At 65.0% G+C, this 25,414-nt stretch overlaps 1 protein-coding gene across 6 annotated transcripts; it reads right to left on the reverse strand.

Moving 5' to 3' along the window:
• Positions 1 to 1,935: 1,935 nt before the first annotated feature.
• On the reverse strand, positions 1,936 to 22,735 carry ARHGEF16 (Rho guanine nucleotide exchange factor 16). Of its 6 annotated transcripts, none has more exons than XM_029230834.1 (16): positions 22,532 to 22,613; positions 21,952 to 22,224; positions 15,278 to 15,881; positions 13,467 to 13,512; positions 12,189 to 12,358; positions 10,499 to 10,555; positions 9,890 to 10,050; positions 8,679 to 8,831; positions 8,365 to 8,494; positions 7,507 to 7,581; positions 7,082 to 7,174; positions 5,094 to 5,245; positions 4,724 to 4,912; positions 3,789 to 3,862; positions 3,136 to 3,237; positions 1,936 to 2,600 (listed from the first exon to the last, which is right to left on the reverse strand). In XM_029230834.1, exons 3-16 carry the CDS (start codon positions 15,860 to 15,862, stop codon positions 2,461 to 2,463), a joined length of 2,127 nt encoding a protein of 708 aa, XP_029086667.1. In that variant the 5' UTR covers positions 15,863 to 15,881; positions 21,952 to 22,224; positions 22,532 to 22,613; the 3' UTR covers positions 1,936 to 2,460. The 6 variants fall into 6 exon arrangements, with proteins under 6 accessions (XP_029086667.1, XP_029086668.1, XP_029086670.1 ...); XM_029230835.1 differs by having other exon boundaries at positions 21,952 to 22,199; positions 22,532 to 22,567; XM_029230837.1 differs by lacking the exon at positions 21,952 to 22,224 and having other exon boundaries at positions 13,467 to 13,509; positions 22,532 to 22,735.
• Positions 22,736 to 25,414: the final 2,679 nt, after the last annotated feature.

A 25,414-nucleotide genomic window follows, 5' to 3' on the forward strand; every position in this document is an offset into this window, starting at 1 on the left:
CCACTTTGTAACAGGAGGGGCCGGGCTAGGTCCATTCCTGGTGTCGCCCCCTCCACAGGGGAGCAGGTGTGACAGGCTCCTCCATGGGACCCCCTGTTATCTGGAGGGGGGAGTGTCACTAGGCACCAACACCAAGGACGTCTGTGGTCCTAAGAGGAGCAGCTCGGCAAGGAGGCAGGTCCGAGCACCCTCCAGCTGGGGGTGGGGAGGGTCCCGGCTGGCCCTGCCCTGGGAGGGGGTCATGATGATGGGATCATGACACCAGGGCCCGCAGGGCTGGACCCCAAGCTGAGCAGAGAGGCCCCTCGGAGGGGCCCCAGCAGGCACAGGTGCTGGGGGGAGCCTGGGCTTTCCTCTCACTGCCCACAACCCACCCTTCTAGGCCCCTCCAGGCCTCACCGCAGCTGGGGCCCTGTGCTTCCTGATTCTGCTGGGAGGGTTTTTGTTCCGAGCTGGCCTGGTCTGGGCCTCCCCAGGTGGACCCAGCCACCAGCAGCCCCGTCTCCAGTGACAGCCCTTCCCCAGGGTCCCGGGATGTCCTTCCTCCAGGCTAAGCATTCTTAATCTCTGCCTCCGAGGTAGAGGGCCTGCATCCACTTTGCAGAAGGAAACTGAGCTGAGGTCGCTGACCCCAGGTCACTAGAGCAAGGACGTGACCCAGGGCTTTTCCAATTAACTGAAAACGTACCTGGCAACCGAAGGGCGGTGGGCTGGCCTGCCCTCCCCGAGAGTCAGGGGTCAGTGGTGAGAAGGAATAGGCCGGCTGCAGGCAGCTGGGCTTACACACCGATGCTGCCCACCTGCTCCTGCCCAGGGCACGCACACACGTGCACACACACACACCAAACACACACCTGCCCCTCACCCTGGTCACTAGCTTGCCCCACAGCAGCTCCAGGAAAAGAGCAGGACTTAGCTCACAGGTGGGAAAATGCAGGCCCCAGATTTCCACCTGTCCAGGAAGTAGGAGGAGGCTGGGCCTGCTCTCTGGTGACCCCACCCCCCAGATCATGCCTCTTTCACTGAGCCTGGCCGCGCGCCATCCCCCCACCCTGCAGAGCACACGCCCAGGATGTTCCTTCCAGCGGCCCCAGGCCATGGAGGTCACCTTGGACGTTAAAGGGAGGAGCTGCCCCTCCCTTCTGGTGCTGAACCCCTCCACCACCTGGTTCAGTGGGTGGGGCTGGGATAAGCTCCACCCCCACCCAGTCCCTTCCCCCTGGCCCGGCGCACTCTTCCACTCCTCTTGCAGCCAGCCCCAGGGATGGAAGGGACAGAGGGCTGGGCTCCCCGAGTCACCCAATTCTGGTCAGCGGGTGGGGATCCACACCCCAGCTTTCAAAGGAAGACAGGGCCCCAGCAGATTGTCAGGAGAACGCTGGGAGCCCCACCCCAAGGACAGCACTGCCTGAGCGAGAAGGGCAACGGGCATGGGTGTGGGAATTGGGAGGGCTAGCAGGGGGCTTCCTGGGGGAGCAGACCCGTCCTCCTCGCACCTGGCCCAGCAGCGCCCTGCCACCCAGGTGGCCATCACCATCTCCTGGGAAGCAAGACCCTTCTTCCCCAGCTCAGAGCCCAGGCCAGCCTGTCTCTCCCCACCTGCGTGTCCCAGGGGATCCTCGGGGAGCAGACCAGCTGGGAGGTGAGGGATGAGAGGACACTGCAGAGGGGTTCCCACAGCCTCTGCCATGTCCCCGAGTCCCTCAGCCCCACCGGCCAGGCTCAGCCTCAAGGGACTTCATGGGGATGGGCTTGCCCATGACGCTCCAGGTGGACAGATGAGGCAGGCCCAAGGACTAACACAGGGTGACCATGAATGGGGGCCCAGCACAGGTGACCACACAGAAGGGGGGACCAGTCCCGCCCACAGCACGTTGGGAATTTCTCAGGGACTGGTATGGCCTTCACTGGGGCTCACAAATGTGCAAATCCAGGTGTTAGAGAAGTACTTTAATGTCTCAAAGCCACAATTCCAGTGCTGGCTCTGCAGGGTCTCCTGCCGGCAGCTGGCCCTCCTCTGGGAACATGGGGCAGGAGGGGTGCAGGAGGGCGAGCCCTCCAGGTCACCCATGCTCTTCTCAGGGCCACCTGCCTCGATCACTCGCCCATGGCATAACTGCCCTGTGGGTGCACAGGGAGCTGGGCGGGACAGCCAGGAGCTGGGGGACGGCGTGGCCAGCAAGCAGGCCTGGCTGGGCTCCTCCCAGGGACGCAGCCTGGGGTCAGGGCTGGCACGGCTCCTGAGCTTGCCAGGAGGATGCCCCTCCTGAGGGTGTATGGCCTTCCTCCTTGGAAATGTCCGGAGCCTGCGCTGCAGCCCATGGGGCCTTGGGAGGCCAGGGAGCTTTCAGGCCCTGGGAGCAAGCCCACTGCGCTCCCTGGGGATGGACTCCACTTGCTGGAGTGTGGACCAAAGCTGCACAGCCGCAGTCTGGCCTGGCGAGGTGCCGGCAGATCCGGCTACACGTCCGTCTCCACCCGCAGCCGCTCCATCCTGCGCATGTTGCCCTCCACGGCCACACGGCTGGTGATGCTCCGGGCTAAGTCCTCAGGGAACCAGCCCGTCTCTCCATCCCGCAGCCTCTCGCCATAGAACCATCCTGGACCCAGACCCGGGGCAGGTGAGAGCAGGCTCCTGGGCACCAGGCAGGGGCCCCTGTGTCGGCTCCCCCTCGGAGCTGCTGTTCCAGAAGATGCCAGGGCCAGGCATCCCTTGGAGCAGACCCCCCTCCCCGTCTTGCCCAAGGTCACGTGGGCACCTGGTCTTCCATCAGGTGCTCGGCCCCAACACTGGGCTCAGGGGCTGAGCTCACTCCAACCAGCTTCGTCTGTCCTGTGCAGGTACTTGCAGGGGCCACCCTCCCACTTAGGATACAGAGTGACCAAGAACCCACTTCTGATCCTGCAACTTGGGGACACTGGAGGCGTCCTTGAGGGAGGGTACTGAAGGGGGCCCTGGAATCAGGCCCACTGTGAGTACATGCCTACTTCCGGGGAGGGGGCACTCAGGGCAGCTGCCCATGCCAGTGTGCTCTGGACCCTTGCTGGGGCCCCCAGGCTCTCACGCAACACTAGCCTGCCCGGCCCCTCCCACCTGCCCCACGTGCATCCCCCAGGCCCATCCCCTGTGCTCACCGTCCTCTTGCTCCAGGACCAGGACCACATCTGCCTGCTGCAGTGTGATCTCGTCCGCCTGCTTGGCCAAGTAGGCCTTGGTGATCTCCACCTGGAGCAGGTCTGGCAGGGAGGGCAGGCCTCAGGAGCAGGACTATTCCAGGGAGGGGGTGGGCTCCAGTCCCAACACACCCCCTGTGGCTTGGTCTCGGTGGGGCCCAGGGGCCCCCAGGTGTCCCAGCACACGGTCACGTGGCAGCTTCCCTCCGGCTAAAGCTGGGACCCCTCCAGAGGCTGCAGGACCTGCTGCTCCCACTTTCAGGGCCCAAAGGCCCAGCACCAGCAGAGGGTACACCCAGCTTCTAAGGGGCCAGGTAGGGCCCGAGCCGGGTGACAGCTCTCCAGGCCAGCCCACTCCAGCTCCTTGGCCTCAGTTTCCCCAGCTACTGAGCAGCAGGGAGGATGAGGCCCTGAGACAGCGCTGGGCCTGTGTGTGCAGATGGACACACACGTACCTGGGGCTGGGGCCCCTTACCTGGCAGGTCACCCTGGGGGCAGGCTGTGGGGTGGACAGAGGGCTGGACAGCACCTCTCCCCTTCAGGCCCACCCCCCACCCCAGGGCCGGGAAGGGGTTGTGAGCCCTGCTGCGTTCGGCGGGGGGTCAGGCGCTTACCTCCTTTGTTAGTGGGGTCTGGCTGCTGCCTCTCCCAGCGCGTGAGTGCTGTGATCCACCGCGCGCGGTCACTCCTGGGGGCAGAGCGCACATGAGCGAGGCCCGAGGCCGATCCTACCAGCTGACGACCTTTGCTTCACACTCCCCACCCAGTGTGGCATGGTGGGAGGGTCGGGGTGTCCCTGAGCCCCCCACAGCCTTCGAGGTGGGAAGGCAGTGGGATGAAGGATTACGCTGCCCAGGCACACTTTGGTGAGCCGGCTGGGAGCTGGAGGTGTAAGTGGGTGGCCCCTCTGGTCTCCCTGACCCATTGTGCTGGGGGCCGAGGCGCAGGAAGTCACAGGCTCGGGAAGGAGGGGCAGGCAGGCCTCCCCCAGGCAGGCTGACCCCGAGTCACATCTGGCCAGGGACATGGAGTCGGGCAGCGGCTGCACCCACAGGGCCCAGGCTGCCCTGCTTCCTGGCGCTGGACCCCAAGCGCCCTGCCCCGTCAGTTTGCTGTTAGCAGCGCTCAGCCTCAGCTTCCCACCTGGAAAGGGGGCCGTGCTGGAGGAAGCGTGGAGACCCAGCCAGCACCTTTCTGTGCGCTGGTCCCCCCACCGTCTGCCCTCACTGCCCTGCATGGCCCCCACCCTGTGCTCCAGCCCCACTGTCCTCCTGGCAGGGGCCTCCTGCCTCACGGTCTTTGCACTGCCGTGCCTCTTCCGCAGGCCCCTCCCCAGGGCCCCCACCCAGTGCTCCCTCCCCTGCCTTGTTTCTCCTTAGTCCTCTCCCCTTGGACACACAGGACAGTTCAGCCGCGCACTTTGCAGCTGGCGTGTCCGCCTCCCGGGAGCGTGAACTGCTTGAGGACTAGGCCGTCCCGGAACCCTGGATTAGGCATCCCGCCCCCGCGGAGCCCTCAGGACCGCCCCCGCGGAGCCCTCCCATCTTACACTGAGTCGGAGGATAGCAGGATCTTCTCCTGGCGGCCCTCACTGTTGTGCAGCAGGGTCAGCTGGAAGGCGTGTGGTACGAAGGAGCTGCGGTTGCCGCCCCCCGGCAGAGAGGCCTCCGAGGGCTCCATCTTCTGGACCTGGATGTGGTCCAGCTGGGCGTAGTCCTGGACCACGAAGCTGTCCTCACTGTAGGGAGACAGGCGGTCGGCCAGATGCTGCAGAGGTCTGTGGGCAGCCCGAGGGCCAGCCAGCCGGAAGGATGCTCTCGAGAGCTGGCCCCAGCCCACCTCCCCGGCTCCAAGGCCACGGCTGCTGCCTGCTCCCCGTCGCAAGGCCATGCAGCCTGGCGACCACGGGCGGGGCCCACCTCTTCTTCTTGGTGACCACGAGGACGTCGTTGAACAGGAACAGGTAGCATGTCGGTCGGCTAGAGAGTTTTCGGAAAAGCCCGGTTTCTTCCACCACGAAGAGCTCCCCGCGCTTCAGCAGCCAGCGGGAAGCAGAGATCAGCGGGAGGGACTGGGGGCAGAGCGGGGACAGGGGTGAGTCCCGGGGCGGGTGGCAGGGGTGTGCAGCCATGGGGACTGAGTCCTGCCTCTGGGAACGGGGTGACCAGGCCTCCCTGGGCTGCACCGAGGAAGGGAGTGTGACTGTCCAGGCCTCAGACAAAGGGCTGTTCAGGCCGCGGACAGGAGCTCAGGGGGCGGCTGCTCTGTGCCTGGCCCAGGCCCAGACCTTGCGCAGCAACCTAGCACAGGCCTGCCCTGCTTCCAGCCAGGCCCAGGGGCCCACAGGGCACCTACCGAGGGCTCCCCTCAAACCAGGGGACGAAGGCTGCTCTGGGGAAGCCTCCTGGCCCACCTCACACCAAGCAGGGGGCTCGGATCGGCTGCTTCTACGCAGGCTGTGAGGAGCCCCTGATCTGCGGGGCCACCTCTGGCATCCAGGGGCCTTTGCTGCAAACGGAGCTCCCTCCCCTTCCGCGGCCCAGAGAACAGGCCCGGCTAAGGCAGACACCCCTGCCTCCGCCACATGGGTCCCATGTCGCCATGGCCGGTGCTCAGACAGCCTTCCGCCAGCAAGGCTGGCACGCTGGCCTGTCAAGCCGGAAGGGGAGGGGCAGGCAGGGCAGGCTTGGTGGGGACGGAGCCAGGAGGCCCTGCCCACCAGCCTCTGCCCCCCTGACACGCCCCACCGGACACCTCACCCCTCCTGGGGCTCTGAGCCCCCGCACCCCCACCTGGCCCAGCTGCTCTCCTGCCTTCATGCCCTCCAGTTTCGAGACGTGGGGGTAGAGGGGTGAGAGGCCCGCTCAGGGGTCAGCCAGGCCCAGGGTTGGGTCTTTGCTCTGGTCGGGGGCGTATTTCACCCCAAACGTGACATCTGTTGCCCGGCTGAGGAGAGGCTCAAGACCCCGGCCAAGGGTGTGGGCTCAGTGGGTCCGTGGCCGTCATCACCCAAACGCCTCCTCTGTGAAGCCACCCTGACTCACCCCAAGGAGCCTGTGGCCCTTGTCGGAGCCTCTGTGCCCTCCGCCCACGGCACTGGTTCCCATCGGCTCCGGCCTGCCGGGCCGTCTCTGGGGGCTAGAGGTCAGCAGCTCAGCCTGATCGATGATAAGCTGGGGCCGGGCCCACAGAGCTGCCCCGGGGACCCTCGGTCCCCGAGTCTCCTGCCCACCCGCACGCCCACAGGGCTCTGCTGCAGCCAGGCCGTGGGGGGAGGGGAGAGCCAGGGTAGTGGGGTGGGGCAGAGGCTGCCTCCAGGCCCCGATTCCAGAGAGCAGCTCCCACTTTGCCGGACGGCCCGAGTTGCTGCTGGGGCAGCCCCTGGACGGCACAAGGATGGGCTAGTCTGTGGGATGGTGGGGAGCCGTGTGGGCAGAGGTCAGAGGTCTGAGCTCTGCTTGCTTGGGTGGAGTTGTAGGCTGCCTAGACCCCCGCCCCCAGGACCAACAGACCCATCCTGGCCCCAGCAGGAAGCCTGAGCTGGCCCTGAGGTCGTCCAGCCCCCGCTCCCAGCACAGCTGACGAGGAGCTTGGGCCCAGGCTGAGCCCTGCCACTGGGCCTGCCACTGGCTCCCCGTCACCGGCCCCGGGGCCTGCCCCCTGCCGCTGCAGACCCACCGCAGGCAAGGGGGCGGTGGAGCTGAGACCTGAGGCCAAGGAGCACGCTTTCAGGTGGGAAGAGGCCTGGAGAGGTCGAGGCGGAGGCCCAGCCCTGGGCTTCACCGGCGGGGGGCAGGGGGTCACCCCCAGAGGCCTCCCTCCAGCCTGCACACTGGGGGGCGGTGACCCCTGACCGCACACAGAGCCAGGCCTGGGGACAGGTCAGGGGCCGGTGGGGCCCGCCTACCTTGACCTTACTGAAGTCCAGTTGTGTGTGCAGCGTGTACATCTGCTCCATGCGCTCCATCCGGTGGGCCCCCTCGTTGCACTGCTTCACCAGCTACAGGGCGCACACGTGAGAGCAAGTGCTGAGGGCCGGCCCACAGCCTGACGCCAGACCCCGCGCCCGCCCCGTCCAGCCTAGCCTGGCCCCCCGCGGCAGCGGCCCTCACGGCTGTCCTGGTCCCTGCCCCGCCCCGGGCTCAGCGACTGTGTGAGCGGCCCTCTCTCTGGGCCTCAGTTTCCCCACCGGCACCATGAGGAGCTTGCGAGGGACCGTCTGGAGACCTTCTCTGCCCCGCCTTCAGGGTCTCTGCCAACGGGTGGGCGTGGGGACAGAGCTCGGGGCTGGGCTGGGGCTGGGCACCGCCTCCCCTACCCTGGACCCCTCACCTTGCTGATGGCCTTGAGTGCACGGCTGGCGGCCTTGTATCTCTCGGGGTGGCCCTGAGTCTTGAGGCAGAGTGTCTGCAGGAAGAGACCAGACGTGAGAAGCCACATGCAGCCTTCTGCACCCCGGCTCAGGGGCCTGCCTGGGGCAGGGGCTCCCCTACCAACGCCAGACCCCGGGGGGCACCCAGGCCCCACCCCTTCAGTTCTTGGCTGTGGTGCTCCAGCCTGGGAGGCCCCTGAAGCCTCTATTTCTCCACTTCCCCGAGGGCCCGGAGGGTCTGATATCCTGTCTGCCTGGGATGCTGACCCGCTCTGCACGGGCCACATGCTGCCTCTCAGAGCTCAGCTGGGCTCCTGCCAAGTGCGGGCTCTTGTGTGCACGTGTGTGTACGTGTACCTTTCACCCCACGAGGCCCGCTGCCCCATGAGCTGGCATCTCAGAGCACAAGCCACTCCAGGAAGCCCCTCGGAGCTCCTCTGTCCACAAAACGGGGACGGGGACGGTGCCTGCGTCACCCCAGGTCCACGCCCAGGACAACTGGCTGAGGGTAGGGGAAAGCAACAACCCTGACTGATGCTCGGCAGGGGTCTGGGCGACACCGGATCAGACTCAGGACACGAACGAACCCCGTAACCATCAAGCAGATGAACAAAACCCAGCAAGTGCTGGAGCAGCTCCCGGCAGAGGGAGCTCCACGGGCGGCGCTGCTCACAGCGGCCACGGTCACTGTGGCCGTTAAAGCCGTCCTGTAATTGTCCTCATAACCATACACAACAGACGGAGCAGGGGGAGGTCAGGAGGGAGCAATGCTCTCTCCGCCTGCAGATGGACCCCGGGCCACCTCCCTGTGCACTCACGTCCGTCAGGAGGGGCAGCCGGGTCACCCTCTGCATGGGCAGGATCAGGAAGGAGATCATGGGCAGACCCCCGCACGCGGGCCGTTGCTCGATCTCCCTCAGGGCCTCTCGGAAGGCAGCGCTGCTGCTTCTGCAACAGAGAAAGGGGTTCTCAGCTGCAGCGGGAGGCGAGGCCAGTCCATCAGGAGAAATCGGGCGGAAGCTGCAGAAGCCGGGCTGCGAGCAGCAACGTGCCCCGCGGCAAGGGGCCGGAGCCTCCCGAGGCCACCCACCCACCCCCTGCCGGCCCCGTCCCGGGCCCGGGGCCGGCTCACGTCAGCTGCTGCAGGGCGCGCTGCTGGTAGACCTCGTTGGAGCAGTAGGAGACGTAGGGGTGGAAGTGCCGCTCGGCGTGCTCCTCCAGGATGTCACTGACGTCCTCCACGCACACCTGCGCCCTATGCCGCTTCTCCAGGTCCTCGAAGAACCTGTGGGAGCGACGGTGAGGCCCAAGGGCTGCCGGTCTGTCCATGGCCCTGCGCGTGTGAGCGCACACACGCACACACGCGCACACGCACAGAACAAGGCTCCCAGATGCACCCACACCAGGTGCTGGGTGGGTCAGCTGCTAGGGTCCCCCCGGGAAAACCCCAGGACAGATCAGCTCCTTAAGCCTGAAATAACTGGGCACATACCCATGGCCAAATCCAAGGCCACTTCCTGCTAGAGTCTCGCAGACTCTAGCCAGCATCGTGGGGAGCAGACGGTAGGACAAAAAATTGCCACTTTGACTGGATTCCCTGGGACTTGGGTCAGAATTGCCCGGAGCCGCCTGGAGCCCCGGCTGCCTCTGCCCGGCGCAAGGCAGGGGCAGGGGTTCTGCTCCTTGCAGGTGATTGGGGTCTGACACCTGATCGTCTCCCATATGCCTCACCCCAGTCTGCAAGGGGGCAGGAATGGGACCCACCCCCTCAGGTTAGGGAGGGGACGCTGAGGCTCAGGGCGACGCCACAGGGTGTTATGGGGTCGCCTAGGGTGCAGGGCAGTGAGGGGCTGGACCCACACAGGTGCTACCTGGACCTCGCCCTCCATGGGAGTAAACACACACACACGCACGCACACACACACACTTGCTGCCACACACGCACGCACATGAACACACACACACACACAGAGGCCCTGGCAGGCCTGCAGCTACACACCCGGCCCCTCATCCACCTTCTGGCCCTGCAACCAGAGCCCTGGGCCAGGCACCAAACACCTCAGCCCGGAACACGACCCGGGGCTGCAACTCAAGGCCGCCTCCAGCCTGCTCCGTCCCGCGGGCACCTCACGCCTCGTCACTGGCCCTCTGTGCTTGCACGTCCCCAGGGCCAGCTCTTGGTGGCTGCGGGCCCTGTAAGGTTCTCGTGCTCCCTGCCCCCCAGGGCTGTTCCAGGCCGTCCATCCACACTCGCAGACCGGGGTCACCCAGAGCCCCAGCCTCCCCGCCCTCGAGAGCCTGCGCCATCGGGTGCTGGGCCGACGGGCTGGGCCCGGGCCTGACCTCTGGCTGGCGCTCAGCACGTCCGTGATGTTGGAGAAGAGGTGGTGGTGCTCTGTCTGGGTCATGGTTGCCCGCAGCTCCCGGGACTGCAGGAACTCGGCCACCAGGATGCCGAGGCTGTGCTGGTACGAGAACTCCGATGTGAGGATCTCGAAGATGGCCTGGGGCGAGAGCAGAGCGGACGTTGGGGCAGCTGCGCCCGCCAGGCCCTGCCTGGAGCTGCCCTGCCACACACGGGGCCTGGCCCTGGGTGCGAGGGTGACCAGTGCTCAGGCCGCGGGGATATGATTGGGGGGCAGGGGGCAGGTCGGGACTTGGGCCCCCTGGACAGGACGCAGGCTGGGGCCGTCAGCGTGGCCGTGAGCCCAAGTCCTGGGCTTGCACTCTGGCTCGGCCACTGATGAGCTGTGGCGCTGGCAAGGGCTCCCACCCTCGCCCGGAAAGTGGGTAACGGTAGCCCCCCCAGCCCCCACCCCAGCCAGGGCATCAGCCATCGCCGGGTACCGGGAGGCAGCCAATGGGCCAGTGGGCGATGTCGCCAGGGCTGTGGTCCCCACGCCCCCCACTGGCGTGTCAGAAGCAGGGCCATGCCCCCAGCCCACCCCTCACCTCCTGCCTCTCGTGCTCCTCGGCGGGCAGCTTGTCCAGGATGCCCGACTCCGCCACCTGAGGACGGCACGGGCTCGAGTCACAGGAAGCTCATCCTGCCACCGGGCCAGAGCCAGCACGGAGCCAGAGACGCCGGGCTGGCCGGGCAGAGCTGCACCTCGTGGGACACCTGGGACCGCCGAGCTGGCCTGTCCCTGCTCGGTCCCCTCACCCAGGTCTCTCTTCTCCAAGGACACCTCCCCCCTCAGAGCGGCCCTGGGGCAGCCGAGGAAGGGCATGGGTGTCCGGAGGGAAAGGCCTCTCCGGGGTGGGACCGGGGCTCTGTCCCACAGAGCTGCCGGGGGCTGGGAGGTAGTGGAGAGACTCAGAAGCACCCGGGAAAGCTGAGGGGCGTGCTGAGCACAGGGCCACGACTCAGGCACACTTGGGCCAGGTGAGCGAGCACCCTGCCCAGAGGTAGGGGTGACACTGTTCCAGCATGGCGCACTGCCCCGCTCTCCACCCCTCAGGTCCCCTGGCCCCCGGCTGCCCCAGCTGGAGCGTGGCTCACTCGGCCACAGTATGCCCGCCGAGTGCCTGCAGAGCCTGCCGGGGGCGACCCTCTGTAGGACCAGGGCCACCCGATTCGTGCTCCCCTCCCCAGCGGGCTGGGCAGAGGCTGCCAGCAGCGCCTGAGCTGGGAAGGTAAATCCTACGCGTCCTGGGACCCAGAGGCTTGGCCGAGACACCTGAGCTCAGGTGACGGAAGCAGAACCTCCGGCAGCGTTTCTAGGATAAACTGTCCTGGATCCCACCCCTGACCCGGGAGGTCGCGCACACGCACCTCCAGGCACACAGCTGGCACCTGGCGGGTGGGAACACACGTGCACTTCCGGAACTTTTCGTGTGCCTGCCCTAACCCCCTGCCCCGTCTTGGGCCCTCCCTGGCCCGCGGCCCCATGGCATGCAGCGTCCTGGATCTCGCTGGGTGGTCACGGTGCCTCGGCCCCTCTCCTGCCCCACGGGATGCAAATGAGGAGGCCTGTTGTACCGCAGACAGAAGGAACAGCCAGATGCCCCTCCCTGCTGCCCACCGCACCCACAGCCCGCACTGCAGCTCCGTCCCTCGGCTCCCAGGGGACGGGGTCAGGAGTCTGCGCCACGGCCAGCTGCGCCTTCCTGGGGTAGCGAGAGCTGCCTCCCTGGGTACCTGCTTGGAGCACCGGCGCCTCTGTCCCAGCCACGCTCTCCACTGAGAACCCACAGCCCTGCAGGGCAGGGACCAGCCCCATTTTCAGACGTGGAAGGTGAGGGGGCGCGTGGCAGTGGCGCGCAGCTTCGGCCAGGCCTCTCCCCTCCCCTCTGGCCTCCTCATTTGGACCCTCCTGGCACTTTCTGGGCACAGCGCCCTGGGAGGAGGTCCCCTGTGCCCCCAGGTCCCTACAGGTCAGCCTGAGCAGGGAGCTCAGGGAGGGTGAGGGGCTCACCCGTGGGACGACCGTCACATACACACAGATGACACGCCCCAACCCCTCTCCCCACCGCAGCGACCACCCCCACGGGGCCCCGCAGGGCAGGGCAGCTCTGAGACACCAGGAAGATCTCCCTGCCAGCTGGGCACAGACAGGCGTTTCCAGGAGGCCGCACCCCTCACCGGGAGGACCACCCACGGGGTCGGGAGAAGGGCCCCTCCCCGCCACCCCGGCCCCACCTCTGGGAGCTGGCTCCAGGTGACCTGGGGGGGCCGGTAGCTCTTGACCACGATGCGGTCATCCGCCTTTTGGGTTTCCTCAGGGCTGGAGGACTCATCGAGTAAGTCATCGTCGGACTCGTGGATGGTGTTCAGGCCTCGCTCCCGGATCTCCTGGTAGAACCGGGGATCTGGGGAGAGGGGGTGTGCGTCACCTGCAGGCCTGGGGGCTCTGAGCGGTCCTGGCCCCCCGGGAACCCACACGCTGAGTCCTCCCCGAGGAGGCCCTGAGAGCGTCAGGTGGTACAGGGCCCCCCAGAGCAGGCTTCCCTCGGGCCGGCTGACTCCCGTGGCTGAGCTGGCCGAGCCTAGGGCAGGGGTGGCATCCCGTGCAGAATGTGGCACCTTCAGACCAGGACTGAGCCAACACATCAGAGAGTGGCACGGGCCAAACTGCACGGCCTTGGGGAGGGGGACTGGGCAGCGGCTGTCCCCAGGTCGGCCAAGGGCGCTAGAGGCCGCCTCCTGAGATTCCCCCAGCCCGAGGTGAGGTTTCCCGCTCTCCGGCTCTGCAGTGGCCACGCGCTCAGCAGCCCCGCCGGGCGGGTGCGCGGCTCGGGACGGCTCTGAGGCAGCCCTTCCTTGCAGCTCCCTCCCGCCCTGGCTCTGAGACCTGGGGCATCACTGCTGCTGTCCTGGGGGACGAGGCCCAATCCTGAGGCCTCCCCATGCCCGGACCTGTGGCTGTCCACAGAGGTTGGGGCTGGCAGGGAGGGGGCCCTTTCTGGCTGGGGCCCCTTACACCCGCTGGCTGCTGCATCCAGGCTGGGCGGGCACCTACCCGCCAACCCCCGTAGGGCACTGCTGGCGTCCACCCCTCGGCAGGCTGAAGGCACTGCTCCGGGCCCTGCTGCAGCCCAGATGTCACCCACGGCCCCTGAGCCTTTAACACTGGGTCCCTGTGGCCTGTGTCTCTGCACCCCAGGCCCAGGGCCCTCTGCCTGGCCTTGGTCCCACCGGCAGGGCCTGGCGCACACAGCATGCTTGACAAACATCTGCTGAGGGACAGTGTGGAGGCTCTGTCTGCCCGCTGCCCCTGCGAGAGCACGGAGTCCAAGGGAACTTTCTAGGCCCATCAGAGCTGCAGGGTCAGACGGGCCACCAGGCCCTCCAGTCCCCAGAGGGAACCCATCCAGCACGTAGTTCTCCGTCTCCCCCAGGATGCCCGAGTGAGACCAGCCTCCCCGGGGCCCAGCCCGGCCGCAGTGCCGCCCCACGGCGCCCCTTGGCCACACTCACCGTCCTTGAAGGAGCCCTTGTGTGCACGTTTCCGCCCCAGCGTCTTCTGTGCGGAGAGACCCAGAGACACGGGCAGTCAGCAGGGAGGAGGGCTGGCGGGCAGCAGTCCCTGCACCTGGGCCCAGAGACCAGACCCTCCACATGTGACGCCACGCCCAACACGAGGGGCCTCTGCTGCGCATGCAGAAGGCGCTTAATAAATGTTGGCTCCACAAGGAGGCGGGGCCACCAGGCAGAGGCCAGGGCAGGTAGGACGGGGTGGGATGGGGCTCAGAGCAGGCAGGGCAGGTGACCAAGGGCTGGGCAGCCCAGGAGGGCTGCCGAGAGGAGATGGTCAGGAAGGTGGGCCTGGGGGGAAGCCAAGGCAGCACAGGTGTGGCTGGGAGATGGCCTGGAAGGGACACTGGGGTGGGAGCCAGGGCCGCACGGGGGCCCCACGAGTCCGGGACCTGGGGTGGCAGGAAGAGCAGAGCCTGGCAGGTTGGCGTCCAGCTCCAGCACAGGCCCGGGGTCCCAGCAGCTGCTGGTGGGGCCGCAGGGGTGAATTGGGGGCGGGCAGGGCTCTCAGGGCCCCATACCCTGGTCCTGCCAGTTGCCACTAAGAGCCCGCTTCCTTGGCTGGGACACCATTTCCCCTGACCCACAGGTGCACGGGTTCCAGGAAAGCGGGAGCTGGTTTCTCGAAATAAGTTGGAGCCTGAAACTCCCCGTGCTGGTCTGGAACGTGTGGTGCTCCCAGGCGCACCCGGCTCTCCCTGCTGCCCGCCGGGCACCCCCCAGCGCCCCCACCCCTTCCACCTCCAGGCCCGGGCACCCGCTGTCTCCGCAGCCCGTCCTCCACCTGGCTCCCATCCTGTGTCCACGCCTCTACTTTAACCCTCTCTTTTCCGGGACTCCTGACCACCCCCCCCCACCGCCCCGGCCCTGAGCTCCTGAGGAGCCCCACCACCCTGGGAGCTCTCCTGGGGCCTCTGCTCACTGGGTGCGTGAGGCCTCGGGAAACGCTGGCTGGCTACATGAATCAAGCATGAATGAACAATAGACCCTGCGGGCCTGGCCCTGGGTGGGCGTGGAGGTGTCGGGGTCCAGGCTCTCTGGCGTGCACGGCAGGGGCTGTGCCCTGCCTCGCAGGCCAGGGGTGTCTCTAGCCCAAGGACAGCGGTCCTCCCTGCCCTGCCCCTCTGCACGCTGGGTCACCAGCATTCTGACAGGTGGTCTGGGCTTCTCCCCAGATCAGGGCCAGGGCTCATGGTCTGGGCAGAAGCCCGTGGTGGAGGAGGCCACCGGGACGGTGCCTGTGGGCACAGAGAGCCCTGAGCCGGCGGTCAGGCAGGGCAGGGAGGGAGAGCGTGCAGGGCAGCATCCGATTTCTGAGCTGCCACAAGCCCTCCTGAGTCCCCGACGGGCGCCCCTCGGGCAGACAGACCCCAGGCCAGTCCATGCTGCAAAGCCATGACTGAAATCTGTCCTTCAGATGGGCTGGCTCCCCCTCCGTGCTCAGAGCGACTTGGAGAGAAGGGCTGGTTCCTCCCCGGGCTCCGCTCCCCGCTGTGGCTGAGAGCCGGGGTCCTGGCTAACACCTTCGGTCTTCCTGAGCCTCAGCTGCCTCATCTATAAAATGGGGACATTCACACTCTGCTCACGGCCTGGCTGTAGAGCTCAACTGGAATAAACCCTCCCAGGAGCCTGCAAAAGGTGCGCGGCTGCATGATGATGTGAAGGTGTGTTCGGGCCCCTTCCCTGCCCACAAGCTCCCGAGGCCCCTTGAGGCACGGCCCCCGCCCCGTTGCCCAGGCAGATGAGCCCCCTACCTTATTTTTGGCCGTGGACCGAGCAGAAGGCTGGCTGGGCTCCTCGGCCAGAGCTGGGATCTTGGGGCTGAGCTGGACGGGGCCGCCCTCGCCGCCGGGGGTCCCCAGCCCCTTCATGGCCGCCCGGTAGGATTGGTTCCTCAGATTTCGTCTCAGCATCCCCCCAGGACCCGTGTCCACGTCCATGTCATCCAGGGAGAAGCTGGGGGCCGGGAGGAGCCGGGGGTCCCGCCGGGCAGCCTCTTTGCTGAGCATGGCCGCCCCAAAGCTCTGATGGCGGGCTGGGGTCTTAGCCTTGCTGGACACAGCCAAGCTCCGGGGGATCAGCTGCTGAGTGCCCATCTTGAGGGCTGCCGGGCTCTGCGTGCTCAGGACGATGGTCCTGAGCTCCTGGGCCTCAGGGGACGGCGACGGGGGCACCGGGGCGTCGGGCTGGAAGGCGGCATTGCTCCTGCTTTGCAGGGAGCCCCGGACCATCGGGAGCCCGGACGCTGGGTTTCCCTCGGTGTCGAGATGCAGCTCCGAGTGGAAGCGGTATTCCAGGAGCTTCTCCTCCAAGGAGCTGTCCGAGTGCTGCTGGGACATGCTGAGTGGCCGCGGTGACCTGGGGGAAAGGACAGAGGTGAGGGCAGCCCTGCTGCAGCCGGAGCCCGAGGTATGGCTGAAAGGATGCGGTGCTCAAAGGCTGGCTTCGCAGCCAGAAGCTGAGCTGCTACACCCTGTGCCTCACTTTAAAAATATGTAAAATGGGTACAATAATAAGTACCCAGCTTCCTGAGGATGCTGGGAAAGGTGGGGAGCTCATACATGTAGTGCTTAAACAGGGACCTGGCCGCCGAGGGGCTATGGTGTCACCGGTGCCGAATAGAAGGTTATCTGTGAGCCTCAAGAGGAGCGGCTGAAGGTTTAGAAGTTCATACGACGCAAACGTAACATGGAGAGAACTCAATCTTTTCATTCTTTCCCATTTACTTTTAATAAGAACGAGAATAGCCACCACTCATACGCTTCTTATAAATGCAGAACGTCTGAACGTTAAAATTACAAGAGCCGGGTAAGGGTGGAAGCCTTTTTCAGATGGAGAACTAAGATTCTAAGTCACCCGCTCAGGTGGTCCCGCTGGGAGGGAACCTCAGCTCAGAGCTACACCATGGCATCCCGTGCCACTTCCCCTGTGGACCTGGGGAGGACCGCTGACCCAGGAGTTTATCCAGCAGCTCTGTGGTGGGGGGAGGGCATGCCCTGCTCTCTCCCACCTGGGTGCACGCAGCCGGAGGGGCCAGGCCTGGGATGGTGGGCGCCACCAGGGACCCACTGTCTGTCCCTGGACCCACCCGGCGGGTTCCAGCCTGAGCACACCTCACACACACACCTTGGGTCCGGGTGCTTCCCCCTGGAGGTTCTGAGCTTCAGCCCAGGAATCCCTCTGACAGGAGGCTGGGAAGGTCTGGCCACATGGGGTGGCCTAAATCACGGCACAGTGGGAGCAACTCAGGGGCCCCCAGAGGCCTGGCCCTCCGCCCCGCTCTGCTGCCCCAGCTCCCAGATTCTCCGGCTAAAAGCATCCCAGGAAGGTGTGAGCAGCTCAGCCTCCCGGGCTGCAGGGAGGGGCTGCCGCTGGAGCCCTGGCCACGCCCACAGCAGGAGGATGGCCCACGCATTCCTGGGGCATTCTGAGTCCCCAGGCCTCCCCGGGCACTGGCAGCCGTGGGTGGGTCTGCACCTTCCTGGGTCACCCTCCCTGTGTTAACTTGGCTGCACCATACCCAGGCGTGGCCGAGAAATGGGTTTCTTACAGGTTTCCATCTACGCAGGCCAAGCAAATGCACCCCAGTGGGCATCCAGGAGACGTCCAGCTCCTGAATCCTTTTATCTAGCCACCGTGTATTTCCCACGGGGTTGGTTTACATTGTATAACACGGAGACTGTGGTGCCCGTGACCCCTGCCCGCCCCATCCCCTCATTCTTCCTCCTTCCTCTCCCTCCTCCCCGTCTCAGGCCCCAGGCCTGAGTCCCCTCCTCTGAGCCCAGGCCCCAGACCCAGCCAGTGGCACACGTCCTCTCCCAGGAGAGGGCAAAGGCTCTTCCGGAGCCAGAAGGTGCCAGACGGAGCCTGTCAGGCCAGCCCTTGCTGGGTGTGACCTCGGTTCCAAACAAGGCAGCCGCACCCACAGGCCTGGGGCGCCACCAGCCCGGGACCCAGGCCTGAAGGGGAGGGGCACTGTGCCAGGGGCGTGGGCCACTGCCCTGCTCTTGCATGAGCTCCAGGACCCGGGCCCGGCTGGAGCCGACTCCTGGGGTTGCAGCTGTCGCAGGACCCCTGTCTTCTTCCTCCCGCTGCTTAGCTGATCACAGAGCTACCTGGGCATAGGTTCGAAGGTCAAACAGCACAGAGAGGAGAGACTTATCATCCAAGATAGGCGTCCCCTCCTCCGCGCCACCCTGTCCCCCACAAACCACCACTCCTGGCTTTTCAGCGTTCCCCCAATTTCTAAACAAGCCCCACTTGCTATTTTGAGATCTCCTAGCCTGGAGCATCACTCACCCTCCCCTGGCTGTGTGAACGAGGCTCCGCCCCGCGGCTCAGCCATGCCCCGTGGGTGTCTGTGTTAGCCTGGCCGCGTTAATAATTCTCTCTTGTTTACTGCCTGGCTTTCTTCCTGTTAATCTTCCCCCCCCCCCCCACCACCGCCCGTGCATTCCAGCGTCCTTGCCCTGGGCATCTGGATCGTGTGCTCCACAGGGTCCAAGCATCAGTCCTCTCTCCCCAGGCCCTCCCTTCCCGGCTCTCAGGGCAGGAGCTCGGCCCCCTGACCCCCACCTGGCATCCTGGCCCTCCCTTTCCTTCCTCTCCCCCCACTGAGCTGGGGCCCAGTCCCTGGCACCTTCCCAAGGCAGCGTCAAGGGAGGGAGACCTCTGAAAGTGTCTTCTTTATGCCTTTAGAGTTCCACTGGAGATTATTTTCTTCCAGAATGGAGAAGCCTTCTTCCCTCGCCTTCCTGCTTTCACTGCCAACGAGACATCGACGCCGGTCTGACTTCACCTCCTTGGTCACGACAGGAGGCTCTCTTTCCCCCTGCTCCGTTTTACCACCTATGGGGACAGGCACGGCAACGGATCCACGTTCACTCCCTGAGCCACAGGCTTGTGCGTCCTTCCCACCTGTTTTAGGTTCGTGCATTTTCCAGTGCTATTTCTTTGATAAATTCTCCCACCTCCGTTTGCTCTGGTCTCTTTCTGGAACAGCCTTTAGTGAGAACCCCCCATTTCCGACCTCTTCTCTCCTTCTCCTTCATCTCTTGTTCCCCTTTGTGGGAGACTCCCACCTTTCCACCACACAATCGTTGTCTTCCTGGTCCCACAAAGAGCTCTCTCTCGCTCTTTATGCAGAGCAGTCTGTTCTTGTTTCGCGGATGCCACATCCTCTTTCAATGTCCCAGTCAGCTGTCGGCTCCCATTTAGGAGACAGGCATGTTCTGGTGGGAGACCCGTGTGCCCTGTGAGCGCACACACGTGAGCACACATGTGAGCGCACACACGTGAGCACATGCTTCTGCCCGGCAGGCTCTTTGGGACTCCCCACAGGGTCCATGTCTGGAGGCTTCTCCTCCAGCCAACTGGCCCTAAGAGCATCCCTTTCAGCATCCCCCCCGGATGCTGGCCCTTGCCTGGTGTCCTGCAGCCAGTGCAGGGGAGGGCCGAGAGCACAGTCGCAATGGCGGCCATGTTCTGTGGGCAGCAATGCCACCGAGAGAGAGAGACCAGACACCCGGCAGTGACCACTCGAGCCACAGAGGCAGGTCTGCTCCCCAGCAAAGGCAGCCCTGGGAAGCTCCCCCACCGATGCCCACGGCAGCAAGGGCCGCGTGCTGTCCGTATGTCCCTCTGTCTCCCTGACGAGCCTGTGTGTCCTTCAGGAGCAGGGATGATTTCCTGTTTACGTCCCCACAAACAGTTGGGCTCAATTCGCAAACTGATGTGTGAATGCTGATATCGTGGGCACCTGCCTGGCTCTGCTCTCCCTGGAACCGTGTCTTCCTGAAGAGGCCTGGGTGTTCCATGTGGAGAACTATAGCCCACTTGGTACTTTGCTTCAGGTGTGCCGAATCCACCAGGGCAGCTCCACAGGAGCTTCTAGACCCATCTGTGCCCCCTCCTGGGTGACGCCCTGCTGTTTCTGCTCAGGGTGGGCTGGGGAGGGCCCCTTACGGCTGAGCCCTGGGAACCACAGCTTCTCCCTTTGCCACTAAGCAGCCCTTCCCGGTGTCCCCAGCACATGTGCAGGGGTGGGCAAGGGACAGGCGGGGCTTGGGTGGGAGGAGCGGGGGCTGGGAGTCCACAGGTGGAGGTGGGGGAGGTCTCTGGCAACCTCAGGTGACCCGACACAGCCTGTCTGGTCCTACGTTGCACTTGGCCCTGCCCTGGCTCTGCATTTCACGATGGCCTGGCCCAGAGGGCCCCTTGCAGCCCAGCACCCCTGGAGCCCTCGTTTTTCCTGACAGATGGGCTTCCCAGGACCCCGGCAGGCTCAGCACCGTCCCTCCTGCTGCCCTGAAGAACACAGCCCTCCTGGCCTGGGCCTGGGGCTCTGGTCGCAGCAGCTCTCACAGCCACCAGGACCCAAACCGCACCGAGTATGGGACCTGCCACCCCTTGGGTGACGTCACCACAACACCTCCATCCGTGGGACGTCTGTCCCTCTAGGTCCAGCTGACAGGACCCTGCCTGGTGAGGCTCGGCCTCCCTGGCACCGTGCACAAGACCCCATCTTTGCTCAGACAAACTTGACCCACGATGATGGCCTTGTGTTCGGGTAATTCTGCCCGGCCAGGTTCCAGACCTGGAGTCACATGGCATGTGGGGCAGGATTTGGCTTCATAAACCATGCAGCACGTAGCAAACACTTCTGTCTGTAGGGTGGCCGGGGCAGCTGGGGGCTCTCAACCAGAGCAGCTTGGCCCCCCGGGGGACACTTTGCCAAGTCCGGAGACATTCTTGGTGGTCACAGCTGGGGCTGAGCTACCAGCCTCTTGTGGGCAGAGCCCAGGGACACTGCTCAATACCCTACAGGGCCCAGGACCACCCACGACAAGGAATCATCCGGAACAAATGTCTGCAGTGCTGAGGTAGAGAAACCTCGGTTCAGCTAACTGGAGATTCACCCGCCTCCCTAGAGGTTGGGAAGACCCGCCTGGCCGTCCGTCCTCAGTCCCAGACACAGCCTGGCAGTGGGAGGGGCAGTGGCAGGCCTCGTGCTCCTCCCACCCCAAGCAAAAGTCTCCTGCTGTCTCCTTCCTATGATGCCTCCGGGCACCGGCAGGCTCAGCCAGCAGTGCCCACCCAGACAGGCCCACCCGTGGCTCCCACTCCCGGCTCTGAATCCAGCCGCCCCATAAACCCAGCCCCCGTGCCAGCCTTGGCTGGCACACAGTGTTTCCCCAGAGGAGCTCCGGATAAGAAATCAGAGCCCTGACTCCGCCAGGTAGCCTGGACAGGTGACCCACGGGTGTCCTCTAAACACCTTCTCTCCTTGTGTGTCTAGCCCCTCAGGGATCTTCTGGACGGCAGGCATTTCCCTGCTCTGCTAGGTGAGGAAACCAGGAGCAGAGGGAATGTGACCTGCTGAGGTCAGGCTGCCGGTCAGCGGAGAGCTGGGCAAGGAGCCAGGCACTGTCCTGACCCAGATCACTGACCCAGTGGGCCAGCTGGGTGAGTGGCGACTCTCACTGGAAATAAAGATGCTGGTACAGGCGGCCGGTCGCCCGAGAGCGACAACGGCCACAGGCGAAAGAGAGGGGCAGCTGAGATCCATTCAGAAACTGAAACTAGAATTCCAGGACCCAGCCGCGGGGAGTGGCCGTGCCCATCGGGTCACGCACAGACTGGCATCTCAGGGGCCCCGCTGGCAAGCCACGTCACGCCACCTCACTCTGCACCTGGTTTCCTCTCGTGTAGGTGAAGAGCGTCTCCCGTGTAGGGTGAGAGACACCCCCTGTCCCGAGCCCCTGGGGAACCAGAGCCCTTGTGGAACAGAGATGCCCCTGCCCTGCACAGATTCCTCCCCTGCAGGTGCCCAGGTAGGAGGGGGAGGGGCCTCCGCCAGCTCACTCCCCCCTGCCAGGAGAGCTTGGGAAAGCCCTGGGCAGTGCCCGTGATGTGATGCTGGCTTCTGCGGCCCATGGGCATCGGCAGGGCGGTAACCAGAAGAGGATCCAGCTGCAGCTGAGTCAGCACCCTCTAACTGCTCCCATTTCACGGAGCAGGAAACTGAGGCCCAGAGGGCTTAAGTAACAGGTTACACAGAGCCGGGGTTTGGACCTGGGGTCCCCGCCCTTAAGCACTAGGCAGCAGGGGTGCAGGGTAGACTGGTTGGCCTGACAAGCACCCACTGAGCCGCCACCAGGAGGTGCAGACTGTTCACCTCCAGGTCAGATGCAGAGCTCCCGGCCGCCCCCCCACCGCGTGCCCGCTGCTGGGCTGAGGTCCACACAAATCTCAAAAAGATCCTTGCTTCCCGGATGCAGAAACGGAGGGTGGGTAGCTAAGCCAGGTGTCCTGGCAGTGAGCGGGACCCACAGCTTTGGGAGCCGAGCCCCGCCCTCCTCCCTTCCCCCTCCTTCTTAGCGGGATGGGATGCACACCAGGACCCCTCCCTGCCGCCGAGTCTGCCTACCAGAGTGGGGGAGGAGTTTGTTCCCAGTTTGATGTGGGGAGGGGGTCCTCATTCTTGGGGCTGATACTCCTGGTGCCAAAGCAGGTTTGGGCAGCAGATTCTCCGGAGTTGCTGGGAGGGTCGTTCCGTGCGCACCCTGCCCCGCCTTTTCAAAGGTCCTGGGGCTCCCTATGGTAATCTCAGCCCTGATGCCCCAGTGGGAGCTCTGGCTGCGAGTCCCGTCCAGGGCGAGGGAGTGTCCCCTAGGGCTCAAAGGAGGGGAGGAGCAGGGAGCTGGGACGCCCGAAGCCCAGGGGAGCGGGGTGGGGTGGGGGGTCAGAGGTCAGGGGCTCTAGGTCCAGCCAGGCTCTGTCCCCTCCCACAGCCCCCGCTGGGCAGCCACCGCGGAGGCCGGCAGCCGCAGAGTGACGCGGCCCCCGGGACAGGGCTTGCGGGGAAAGCGAAGGGGAGGAAGTGCGCCCTCGGCCTTGCCAGCCCCCTCCCCAAGGCTCATCCCCACCACCTCGCTCACCCGTCCCTTCCCAGGCCCACCTGTCTCCCAGGCTCACCTGTTCCCCCGTCACCTGTCCCCCAGGCTTACCTGCGCCGTGGGGCGGAGGACGGAGCTACGAGCTCGGCGGCCGACGGGGGCCGGGCCACCTCCAGGCTCTGCAGGCCCCGAGCTCCGTCCCGGCCGCTCGGTCCCTCCCTGTCCCCGCCCCCCCACTTCCTGTGCGGCCCTGCAGGAGGCGGCAGCGCTCCGGCCCCACCAGGTGGGCGGCCAGGTGGGCAGGGCGCGCGCCAGGCGGCTCTCGCTCCGAGTGCCGGGCGGGAGGGGCCGGCGGGGCGCGCCCCAGGTACCTGGCTGCGCAGCCTGCGTCACTGTCCCCACCTGGCCAGCCGGCGCCCACGTGACCTGCAGCCGAGCTGCCTCGGCCTCCGAGTCCCGATAGGAGTCGCCCTTCTGGGACCGCCCTCCGCCCTTCGCCCTCCACGCCCACCGCCTCGGGCCTGGCGTCGCCTGCCAGGGTGACGCCAGGGCTACCCGGCTTCACCCCTCTGCGACCCTGCATTTCTCCTTACGGGCCCGGCTCTCCTGCCCCCTCCTCCAGGAAGCCCTCCAAGAAGCCGACCAGCCCAGCGGGGAATCGGAGGTTTGCAAGGCCTCCACTGCTGCAGAAATGGCCCCACCTTTGCAGAATGGCGGCCAGAGGGCAGCCCAGGAGCTCTCGGAGAACTCTGGCTGCCTTCAAGGTGTTTGGTTTGTTTCCATCACCCCCATTTTACAGATGAGGTTCCTGAGGCCTGGAAAGTAAGGCGCTTGCCAGCCGGCACAAAACTGAGTCTGGACTCCAAGCCTGCCCTTTCCAGGCCTTGTTTAGGGTGGGTCCCCTGGGCAGAGGCTGCAACAGCCCCCCAGCTGGGGTTTCAGGAATCAGCCTTCCTGGCGCTGCAGGAGATGCTGTGGGCGGGGACAGGCGGGTTTCCACTCTGAGCTTGGGCTGACCTGCCAGTCAGCCAGGCAGGGAACCCCTCTGCCATCCCACCTGCCCTATGTCACCCACCACCCCAAATCCCAGCTCACACCAGCCCAGGGTGGCAACAGTGGAGCCGGCTCTCAGCACACTCAGGGACTGCCCGTTACTTCCTCCATCAAGGGCAGAGGACTCAACTTCCCCGTGTGGCCCACCCCATTGCCCACACTCTGCCTGTGCAGCCCCCAACTTCCCAGCATTCCCTTCTCTGCAGGGGGAGAAGGCAGCCCAACCCAGGAGACCTGCAGCACCACCTCCCTGTGCGAGGAGCATCCTTCCTGCCCCACGGAGCCAGGTGATGAGCTTTGGCCCAGGAACCTGGAGCAGAAACTTTTAGAGCCATTGCCTGTGCCTGCTGGGTCCCCCGGCCTTTGCTTCTGCCAGGAGAGGGTCTCCAGCCCCAGAATGAGGAGCCGAGTGGAGCAGAGCCACTGCCACTGTTGGAAGCTCCTGACACGGGGGGCGTGTTTGTTACAGCAGCACAACCTGCTGGAAGCTGGCTGATGTTGATGCCGTCATCTGGGGCCAGCCCAAGGTTCATCTCCAGCAAGCCTCCTCCTCCTTCCTGCTTTCCTCCTACTTTACTCTTAGGTATTTATTGAGCAGCTACTGTATGCTGACTACTGCGCAGGGCATCAGAGATACAGCCTTGAGCAAAAGTGCCATGATCTCTGTCCTCATGGAGCTCACTGTGGGGAAAGACAGACAAATGTAAAATGACAGCCACTCGGGGTTCCAGCAAAGACACAGTGATCAGATCTGGTGGAAAGACCCCTCTGGTAGTTGAGGAGAGTGGAGGGTGGAGGGGCCAAGACAGATACCCTGCCCCCCAACCCAGACCAAGGAAGCTGATATCGTGCTTCTGCTTGAATACTTCCAGGACGGGGAGCTCACTACCTATCAGGACCAGTTATTACATCGTCCCTGGTTATCATGTCCTTTAGTCATTCTTTTTAAAATTTATTTTATTTATTTATTTTTGGCTGTGTTGGGTCTTCGTTGCTGAGCGCAGGCTTTCTCTAGTTGCAGCAAGCGGGGGCTATTCTTCATTGCACTGTGCGTGCTTCTCATGCAGTGGCTTCTCTTGCTGCGGAGCACAGGCTCTAGGCGCGTGGCTTCAGTAGTTGTGGCACACGGGCTCAGTAGTTGTGGCTTGCGGGCTCTAGGGTGCAGGCTCAGTAGTTGTGGCGCATGGGCTTAGTTGCTCCGCGGCATGTGGGATCTCCCCGGGCCAGGGCTCGAACCCCTGTCCCCTGCATTGGCAGGCGGGTTCTTAACCACTGTGCCACCAGGGAAGTCCAGTCATTCTTGATATGACACGGAATCCAAATCATTTGTCATCCTGGCATGTTCCCCCAAGATGCTTCAAAATGTGCGAAAATCCCCCTTAAAATGCGGGGGGAACACTCACCTTCCTCTCTTCTGGATACTATTCCTCTGTTAATACAGCCCCTTCCTGCCACAGCTCTTGTATGTTCATCCCACGGCACAGAGCCCAGGGCCCTGTATTCAGCAGGTGCTCAGCAAGGGCCTGGTGACGCACTGATGTGACCTGAGATCCCAGGACTCAGCCCTGGAGGTGCTGGGTGTCAGCCGCCTTCCCACCTGTCTTCAGGTCCCTTTTCCAGGAAAGGCCCATGGCCAAATGTGCCACCCAGTGTCATTCCATTTGAGCCCCACGCTGGGTTGTGCATTTGGGTGAGCTTCCAGCCTGTGAAGTCCCTTCGCTGACCCCAGGTGTTGGCACGGGGGGCAGGGTGGAGGGACATGCCAGCTGGCAGGGCACAGTCTAGCCTGGGGTGCACGCCCGCCCTCTCCTGGTGCCGCCTTCCCAGGGCTGACGGCCCTGTGAGCTTGCTGCTCTCTGCAGGGCAAGGGGGCGCCGCAGGCTTGGGGGCCTGGCTGGGCATTTTCTTGGGTGTCGTGGTTTGAAGGGCAGGCCTGCCGGG

This window comes from Monodon monoceros, unplaced genomic scaffold (assembly GCF_005190385.1).
Source record: "Monodon monoceros isolate NGI ecotype Baffin Bay Population unplaced genomic scaffold, NGI_Narwhal_1 Super_Scaffold_18, whole genome shotgun sequence".
Taxonomy (NCBI): Eukaryota; Metazoa; Chordata; class Mammalia; order Artiodactyla; family Monodontidae; genus Monodon; species Monodon monoceros.

Bases quoted from the DNA above. Each gene is read 5' to 3' on its own strand.
- ARHGEF16 (XM_029230833.1), bottom strand. From the start codon at position 15,862: ATGTCCCAGCAGCACTCGGACAGCTCCTTGGAGGAGAAGCTCCTGGAA. The intron at 13,513-15,277 runs GTAGGGGGCTCA...CTCTCCGCACAG, and splicing joins GGTCCACGGCCAAAAATAAG to AAGACGCTGGGGCGGAAACG. The intron at 10,556-12,188 runs GTGGGGCCGGGG...TGCCGTCCTCAG, and splicing joins CCTGGAGCCAGCTCCCAGAG to GTGGCGGAGTCGGGCATCCT.